We start from the raw sequence: 10,000 nt of genomic DNA on the forward strand, positions 1-10,000 counted from the left end.
GGTGTGGTGTGTGAGGATGGGGAGGGTGTGGTGTGTGAAGATGGGAGGGTGTGTGTGTGTGGAGATGGGGAGGGTGTGCATGTGTGAGGATGGGGAGGGTGTGGTGTGAGGATGGGGAGGGTGTGGTGTGTGTGGAGATGGGGAGGGTGTGGTGTGTGAGGATGGGGAGGGTGTGGTGTGAGGATGGGGAGGGTGTGGTGTGTGAAGATGGGAGGGTGTTTCACCGGAGCTGAGGGTTTGAGGAACATTCTTATACTGAGCCACTTGCAGGCAGGCAGACCAGCAGTGCCTCTGGGGTTAGGGTTAGGGTTACTGACAGACCGACCACCACTCACGCGCAAAGCCTTGTGCATTTCTGTCTGCAATGTTGACTGTGACCAGCAGGGGGTGCTATTGCACCATAGTCCACCCCCAGTTGCTCCATGTTTGAAAACTGACGGTACTAAATCATTTTGAAGCTATTATTATGTGTATAGATTTGTAGCAACTTCTTTTTGCTGTTGCTTTATTTTTTGGGGGTCACTTCTTTGACAGATGGCTTAATGTGCTCCATGTTTGTATAAATGTGAACAACTAATTAAATTATTATTTTTTGTCTTTTTATTTATTTTAATGATTATGTTTTTGTCTCTTTTTACTGTAGTGCTTGGTGAAAGAGCAGTGGCCTGATTGAGTCCAAAGGTTAATATAAATTAACTGGGCTAATTTGTTTTTTAATGGATTGAAAGGCAAAATAAGCTCAGTGAATGGGACCACTCACTCTATAGCATACATACATACATACATACATACATAGATAGATAGATAGCCTTTATACCGTACAGTCCATAAGCAGTGGCTGGTTGTGAAATGGTTGTGTCTTATGAGCTTGTCTTATGAGCTCGTCTTATGAGCTTGTCTTATGAGCTTGTCTTATGAGCTGGTCTTATGAGCTGGTCTTATGAGCTTTTGTCTTATGGATTTTTTTATCACTACATCTCCCAGGAGACTCGTGTGGGAGCTCAGTATTGGAAGCGAAGCTTTGCTCTTAGGTCATTGTAGTTTCGATACATCATCTGCTCTGCTCCTTCACCAGCATGTCACCTTGTTGCTTTCTGCTGTGTGGAAAAGAGCAGCCATCTTGTTTAAGCCCAGGCTGCCTCTTCACAGCGACGCTGTTTAACAGGGTTTCGTCTGTTACACCACATTTAATGGCACCTGTCTGAATACTTTACACACACACACACACACACACACACACACACACACACACACACACACACACACACACACACTGCACAGAGCAGGATTGCCCTTGACTTACCCACTTTCTATTCTTTTGTTTTCTGAATTGGATTCTATTTTTGTAAAAAACCCAAACTTGATTAATTCTCCATTGTGGGCTGTTCTGTTCCCGTTCCCATCATGATGGAGACGTGTGTTGATGCTTTGAGGGGCCGGAAAAGAGCAGCCATCTTGGTAAGGGCCTAGGTTGTCTGCTCAGTTCCTCTGTGTAATAGAGATCTAGGAATGTCCATTTCCCTGTCTGTAAACCACTTTTAATGCATTACCACGTACTCCTGTCTGCTGTTGGGGTTCACAATGTTTCAACCAAAATGTGTGTTTTCTGGAAACAGAACCAGCGTAGGCCGCGAACGAGCACCATGTTTCACTGGTTCAGAGCAGAGTTATATTCTTGACTAAGATGTAAACAGAACAGAAAGACTTTTGTAATATTTATACGATGCCTACGTGATTAATAAGAGTACGTGGGGAATGAGAGTTTATATGAAATCTATATGTAAAGTTTTTTTTCTCTCCAGCTGTAAAGAAATTATTAAAAAAATGAACTTTGTCCCACGTCTGCTTTCTGTGTCTGCTGTTGCCGCCATGTTTGTTCTGTCACCATGGATCTGCCAGTCCTGCGTTCCTCAGCCTCGAGGCCTCAGCCCTGGTCTCACCCCCCCTCTAGCGCTGCTAGTCCCACCGGGTCACCCCCCCTCTAGCGCTGCTAGTCCCACCGGGTCACCCCCCCTCTAGCGCTGCTAGTCCGTCTGGAGGACTAGAGCCAGACCTGGACTGGGGCGGCAGAGGTTGAGAAACGCACGGCGTTCTGCTTCCTACTGTGCCCTTTAACCCTGCTGTGCCCTTTAACCCTGCTGTGCCCTGATCCGATGTGCCCCGGTCCGAGAGCAGGTTGACCAGGGAGGTTTGTGTCCTTCCTTGTCATGGAGAAGGTGAGTTGTTGCGAGGGGAAACTGGACCGTAGCGCCCTGCATGTTCAGACTGGGGTGTTTGGATCCACTCCAAATGTTCATTCTGCCCCCACCCACCCCCACCCACCCTTATCTGTCTCCTGCATGGGTGAGGGCTAGGCCTGCCGGGGGGGGGGGGGGGGGGGGGTACCAAGAGTACCAAGGGTTGCATGACAACAACAACACCATCGCTTAGTTCATAGCAGCATGTCATCACACTGCCCGGTGTGTGTGTGTTCTAGTGTATGTGTGTTCTAGTGTGTGTGTTCTAGGGTGTGTGTGTGTTCTAGTGTGTGTGTTCCAGGGTGTGTGTGTGTGTTCTAGTGTGTGTGTGTGTTCTAGTGTGTGTGTGTGTGTGTGTGTGTGTCCTAGTGTGTGTGTGTGTGTGTCCTCGCACTCATTCACGTCTCTAACTCCTGTCCCTCCCAGGACAGCCTGTGCACCTCCCAGCACATCCTGGACGAGGACCGTCTGACCCGCGTGGCCCAGACTGTCCAGGCCCTGGTGGACCTCCCCCCCTCAGGACCCCGGCGCTCCTCTCGCCAGGACCCCGTCGGGCTGCCCCCACAGCCGCCTGCTCAAAATCCCACCTGCGCCTTTTTTTCGATTGGAGGTCAATAGGAGATTGTACTGTACATCATAGGAGCACCATGCGTGCTTTTCCTGCCTGTGGTATTAGTTCTGTACACAGGATTCATATGAGCAGCGCTGCGTCTTACAGTAGCGGCCGACGCAGCAGTTTGACCAGCAAACAGCCTCCTGCATTTGAGATTTTATACCATAAATCCTGATGTTGATTGTGATGGATACAGACTTATACAGTTGAATCAATGCCATGACGAGTAATCAAAAATAAAACGACTGAAAATGTGCTTCTCCTTGATGTGTTGTACGTTTGCGAGGTAATAAAAACGCCGTGGTGGCGTCTGGAGGCGCTGGAACGCTCTGCTGTCTTATCCTCGCGCTCCTGTTTGATAAGACGGGAACGGGTGTGAATGCATTAGCACACACACACACTCTTACACACAGATAAACACACACACTCTTACACTCCGATGAGGACTGGTCTATAAAACGCACCATCCAGAACTCAAATAAACAAACAAAAATAATATGCTATGGTGCTATAAGAGGCGATATCTTCTTTATTATAACTTTATTATACAATAACTATTATAACTTTATTATACAATAACAATTAACTTTAACTGTCATTTAATTTTAAAAGTGCGCAATTATTACATTGAAACCAACTTCAAGACAGACATAATTATGCAAAAGTCAATGAAACAATATTTGAAACAAATGAAAAAATGTAGCCGCCATGTCCTCTGCCGCCATCATGAGAGAGATCTGACCACCAGTGTGAATCCTACTTTAGAGCGAATGTGCGTGTGTGTGTGTGTGTGTGTGTGAGAGAGAGAGAGAGAGAGAGAGAGAGACGCTCACCATTTATAGGCAGGGTGTGTGCGTAAGGCTTGTGGAGGGCGTATGTGGTAGGGGGAGATATGGTTTGTAGGGGGGTGTGTGTGGTAGGGGGAGATATGGTTTGTAGGGGGGTGTGTGTGGTAGGGGGAGATATGGTTTGTAGGGGGGTGTGTGTGGTAGGGGGAGATATGGTTTGTAGGGGGGTGTGTGTGGTAGGGGGAGATATGGTTTGTAGGGGGGTGTGTGTGGTAGGGGGAGATATGGTTTGTAGGGGGGTGTGTGTGGTAGGGGGAGATATGGTTTGTAGGGGGGTGTGTGTGGTAGGGGGAGATATGGTTTGTAGGGGGGTGTGTGTGGTAGGGGGAGATATGGTTTGTAGGGGGGTGTGTGTGGTAGGGGGGAGATATGATTAGTGGAGGGCGTACGTGGTGGCGAGCTAAGCCTTGTGGAGGGGGGGTGAGGTAGAGGAGAGGGGTGGTTTGTGGGGGGGGTGTGAAGGAGGGGGGAGCCAGGTGTGGGGGGTGTGTGAGGTAGAGGTGAGGGGTGGTTTGTGGGGGGGGTCTGAAGGAGGGGTGAACCCTCGCGTTGTTCCTGGAGACCTTGCGTCTCCTCCTGGTCATGTGGAGCTCCTCCCCCAGCGGGCGGGCCCCGGGGACGCAGGGGCCGAAGGACGGCCCCCCCCTGCCAGCGCCCCCACCTGGAAGAGGGGAGAGGAGAGGACAGACAGGCGCTCAAAACAACATCCACTAACAAAGTCCCGCGGTCCGTCGATGTGGGCCGGCCCTTCGCTGGCGCCGAGGACAGAGCTGAAGAGCGTTAGAGTGACCGCTCTCCCTCCACCCTGACGCCATGTCCATTTCTACATCCCACCTCAAAACCCACCATTTCAGACAGGCCTATTCACTGTTATTGTTGATGTTTTGTATCTTTTGTCTATTTTAGTGTCTTTTCATCCTGTACGTGACCTTGAGTGACCTGAAAGGTGCCTTATAAATAAAATGTATTATTATTATTATTATTATTATAATAACATACATAATTATATTCGCTGCATTTAAAAACGCTATGAAACAATGTGAACCCTGTTACTAACCGAGGGGGGTTGGGCCAGCTGGGTCGCCGGGCGTCGCTGGGCTGGTCTCCATGCAAGACTCTCCGAGGCGTGTGATTGGACGAGGGCCTGATTAGACAAGAGAGAGTTAAAGTCGCACTGAAACACGTTTGAGATCATCCAACTTCCGTAGTTTGACGTATTTCCGACGCAAACAAGTTATGAGGGTGGGACATATGTTTAGAGGAATTTGATTGGAACATTGACAAGTGGGCGTGTTTTAAGAACTTTAGACAGATTCGATAGAAGGACAGCGTTGATTGACGGGTGGATGTCGTGAGATTATTGGCCTAAAATCTAAGGTACCTGTTGTCATCATTGAACGTGACCTACCGTTTTCCAGGAAGTAAGAAATGATATACTTTGATATAAGATTACAACAAAAGTAGAATTTTGTAATTTTTTTGGCATACATCGTTGAATAGGTGAACACTATGACCAATTATGTGAACCAAAATGGGACAGAATGCTTTTTTCATTTCAGTGCGACTTTAACATCACGATACACAAGCCAATCATACTGTAAAACGAGCCTTGTGGTTGAATAATGCTCATAAAACAAGAGCCTGGTTGAATAATCCTCACACAACGGTGGACATATTTAACTGAAAGCTGTGCATCTTTCCATCAGTCTGCTGATTACAGCTCCTCCGTCGGCTTTTAGCAGCTCTTAGGAGTCTGTGAATTAGGCGCAGGTCCTAGAGCAGACACGCCTTGAGTCTCACTGAGGGGGGGTCGCTGCTCTACCCTCAGCCTCTAGTCTCAATGAGGGGGGGTCGCTGCTCTACCCTCAGCCTCTAGTCTCACTGAGGGGGGGTCACTGCTCTATCCTCAGCCTCTAGTCTCAATGAGGGGGGGTCGCTGCTCTACTCTCAGCCTCTAGTCTCAATGAGGGGGGGTCGCTGCTCTACCCTCAGCCTCTAGTCTCACTGAGGGGGGGTCACTGCTCTATCCTCAGCCTCTAGTCTCAATGAGGGGGGGTCGCTGCTCTACCCTCAGCCTCTAGTCTCACTGAGGGGGGGTCACTGCTCTATCCTCAGCCTCTAGTCTCAATGAGGGGGGGTCACTGCTCTACCCTCAGCCTCTAGTCTCAGTGAGGGGGGGTCGCTGCTCTACCCACAATCCACCACCAGCCTTGTGTGAAGCTATTCTGTTGTGAGTGTTGCTGTAGAAACATGTGAAACGCCCAGACGGGAGGAAGGAACATCACATGATCCCTGAGAGCCCCGAGGCCAGCCAGCAGGTTACCTCCGTAGCGTTGGGGCGGAGTCTGACCAGGGGCGAATCGGCCCCCGCTACCCGCCAGAGGGGGCCTCATCTGGGGCATCCTGCAGAGGTCCTGCCCCCCCAGGAGGAAGCCTGGGGCCATGAGAAGGGGGAGGGGCTCTGAGGAAACAGAAAAACTGCGGTTTAGTGGGACTCCGTGTGACTGACTGACTGTTCCACTATGAGTGAAAAAGCAGAGGGAGGAGGAGGAGGAGAGAGGAGGAGAAGAGGAGGAGGAGGAGAGGAGAGAGAAGGAGGAGAGGAGAGATGAGAACAAAGAAGATGAGATAAATGGGGAAGCTGACCTGGGTTGGGCGTGGTATCACAGCGAGGCAAGTCTCGTCCGGCGGGATCGTGACCCCACTCCGGGCGCAGTAGGGTGACCTCCGGGTGACCTGTCCAGCACGGGCACAAACACAGCAGAGGGGTCGCGGGGGTCAGACATGCAGAACCGTGGAACAAGCTGGAACTTGTAGTGATATTGTTGGACTGTGAAAAGCCTTTCCGACTGCCAGTCAGGAGTGAAAAGGGAGGCGGTTGCTAGGGGTTACTGGTGATGAGGTGGCGTTGACCCCCTGCTGGTTTGCTAAGTACCCACGCCGCTCGTCTGCGGGGCGCCAGAGCAGAGAAGGCAGGTTAATTGTATGAGACGGCGCCGGGCGCTGAAGCAAAGGTCAGACCTGCCACAGTTAATAAGCTCGCCTAGCAGACAGACTACATCAGCTAGCAACTAGGGCTGGGTTTAAAAAATCTATTCTGAATCGATTCTGAATCAAATGAATCAAAATTGATTCATGAATCCCAAAATCAATCTTTTATTTAATGAATAAATGAAGGAATTAATAGTTCATTAATTCATTCAATGATTCATTCATTCATTCATTTTTGGAAATCAGTATCGATACCCAGCCCTAGTATTGATGTGTTGCATAACTTGGCAGTCATGTAATTAAGGTTACAGCTAAAAAAACAGGTTTTAGTAACACTAACCGAATTGATATTGAATCGAATTGAATCGAATTGTGATAATCGATTCTGAACCTTGTGAATCGGAATCGAATCGATTCTTGAAATTCGAATCGATACCCAGCCCTACTAGCAACCCAACCGCCGTCTCCCCCCCTGGTCCAGTGACCTCCGTGGCCCCGCCCACCATCGCTCCCCCTGGTCCAGTTGCCTCCGTGGCCCTGCCCGCCATCGCCGGCCCCCGTCCGGTCAACCCCGTCATCCATCCCGTCATCCATCCCCGCCATCCGTCCGATCATCCGTAGTATCCTGTCCGCCGGCGTCGACAGGCCTCGTCCGCTCATCCCCGTGATCCTGTCGTCCTCCCTCGCCCACGCTGTCCCGGGGTCCAGAGGGATGCCTCCGCCCAGCGGGGGGCCGGGCAGCAGCGCCGTGGCCCCCCAGGCCCGGGCCGTGTGCTCCAGCAGCGCCGTGGCCCCCCAGGCCCGGGCCGTGTGCTCCAGCAGGGACGTGGCCCCCCAGGCCTGGGCCGTGTGCTCCAGCAGCGCCGTGGCCCCCCAGGCCTGGGCCGTGTGCTCCAGCAGCGCCGTGGCCCCCCAGGCCCGGGCCGTGTGCTCCAGCAGCAGCGCCGTGATGTGCCGGTGTGCCACGGCGTCCCAGTGAACCCCGTCCTGCTCCCAGCGTTTCAGGACCAGGGGAAGATTCACAAGAAAAAAAGATACGACAGTTTGCGGTTCAGTTTATTGTCGGTTAATCAATGTCATTACATTACAGTCATTTTCTTTTTAATTAGTCATTTAGCAGAAGCTTTTATCCAAAGCGACTAACAATAATTGCATTTAACGTAGGAAGAGCCAATGTACTACTACTTGGCAGAACTCACAAGTGCATCTTCTCTCTAAAACAAGTGACTAAGAGCATAATCTAGTGAAGGCAAAGTGCAAGAACAGCAATCTAAAATACAATACAATACAATTACGCTGCGGCTTACGAGAAACCTTGCTCTCAAACGAGTCCCTGTCAGAAGTATAACGGTTGAATGTAAACAAAACAATAACGGTTAAATGTAAACAAAACAAATACTTTCTCGCGGTGCTGCAGGGAGAGGCGGAACTGGTAGTGAAGGTCCAGCACGTCCAGGTCGTAGGCGTCTGCCAAGGTGCCCGCGAAAAAGTTGGCCTCAATGACATCATAGCGCAGTGTTGGACCCATGTAGGCTATCTGGGTGTAGAGCAGGTGTATGGGGGGGAGGGGGTGACAAGATGGAGGATTGGTGTGTGTAGAATTCACTTGTTGGCGCTGTAGATCACACCTGTATTGTCATATTTGGTTGTTTTTGCGACACCAAAGGTCTAATGGTTGCCAGGTTTGAGAAGGCATGTTAATGGTGTACTGGCTCTGGACTAGCATGGTCAGACTGAAGTTGAACTGAGCCGATAGCAGATTACACAGGACAGCTTGTGTACCTCTGGCCTGGTTGAAAACAGGACCCCCTACCGCCAGGCCACCTACCTCAGGTACCAGGAAACCCCCCTTGATGTTTTGGCCCAGGGGCATGGTCAGGGTCCACACGATGAGACACTCAGCCGGCACGATGACCCTGAGCTGCGTAAAGAGGCGGTGGAGGTTCTCCCAGTAGGATGGAAACCAATTGCGACCGTACCTGTGGACGGAGAAGACATGGCTCAAACTAACCATAAACGTTCCTCGGGAGCGGAAGCAAAGACTTTGATCCGTACAAAGATGATGTCAGAGACGAATCTACGATGGCGCGACTTCAATCAACGCTGGTGCTCCCGCGTCAGCGCTCAGTTCAAAGGGAATCCCGAAAAAGCTCCCGGACTCCCAGCTAATCAAACCATCCCCGCTGAGACGGACTAAGTTCAGGAGCCAGAAAAGAGTCGAAGGTTTCATTTCATCTACTTGATTTTGTCCAATCAGGCTCACTGTTCCAGCCCCTCCCCCCCCAGCCCCTCCCCTCTCCCAGAACCTGCTGAGTGATTCTGTTCCCTCTGTCCAGAATGAGCCCCCCCCTCAGTCCGCCCTCCCTCGCTGGGCCAGAGAACCAGACCCCCCCTCAGTCCGCCCTCCCCCGCTGGGCCAGAGAACCAGACCAGACTCTAATCAGGCTCGGGAACGGACAGGTTCTGCTGGGGGTCAACAGATCTGAGAGGACAGCAAGCGAGCTGGGACACATCTAGGAAAAACAAAACGCCTTTCATCACGATGCCTCTGAGACGTTCAAAAGGCACTGAAATTAAGGCTTTCGGCAGACAACTCAAAACGACTTTAAAAAAATTATTAAAATGACCAAAATGATCCATGAAAATGTGCTTCTGATAGATATGTTTACCTCTTTCTGGTCTCTTGATTTTCTCATCTTTCAAATCTAAAATGGAGGGTCGAGCAGAAAGATACAGTAGAATAGAATAAAGTAGAATAGAGTAAAGCAGAGTGCAGCAAAGCAAGCAAGTGTAGAGTAGACTAAAGTAGAGCAGAGCCAACTGGAGTAGAGTAACGCTGAGCACACTAGATTACAATAGAGTAGAATAGAGTAGAATACTGTGTGTCCAGGTAGAGCAGCTACCTGGAGACATCCCAGAGACAGGAGTTGAGGAAGATGACGTCGGGTTTGAGGCCGTGGCGCAGGTCGGACAGAACGCTCTCCATGTAGGGCGAGTAGACGCGGGTCAGGAAGTAGAACCGGACCAGGTGGTGGTCTGAGCGGTACTGACGCACCTCCCGGTACTCTGTCCCGTTGGTCATAGGGCTCAACTCACCCCCCTCCACCAAGAGGTCCTGCTCAAAACTCAGCTCCCCCTGGAGGAGAGAGGGGGGGGAGGGAGAGAGAGGGAGGCGGGGGAGAGAGAGGGGGGGGGAGGGAGAGAGAGAGAGGGAGAAAGAGAGAGAGAGAGAGGGAGAAAGAGAGAGAGAGAGAGAGAGGGAGAAAGAGAGAGAGGGAGAAAGAGGGAGGGAGAGAGAGAGAGAGGGAGAA

At 50.8% G+C, this 10,000-nt stretch overlaps 1 protein-coding gene across 1 annotated transcript in view; it reads left to right on the forward strand.

Moving 5' to 3' along the window:
• The window catches only part of LOC311319900 (uncharacterized protein), a gene marked incomplete at both ends in the record, with an annotated part of 14,780 nt that extends 11,925 nt beyond the window's left edge, over nt 1–2,855 (forward strand). Inside the window, one exon of the mRNA XM_084451530.1 lies at nt 2,664–2,855. Coding sequence (XP_084307656.1) covers nt 2,664–2,855 — 192 coding nt within the window. The remainder of the gene's footprint in view (nt 1–2,663) is intronic.
• Between the last annotated feature and the right edge of the window lie 7,145 nt (nt 2,856–10,000).

The sequence above is a fragment of the Borostomias antarcticus genome, assembly GCF_949987555.1.
Source record: "Borostomias antarcticus genome assembly, chromosome: 17".
NCBI lineage: Eukaryota > Metazoa > Chordata > Actinopteri > Stomiiformes > Stomiidae > Borostomias > Borostomias antarcticus.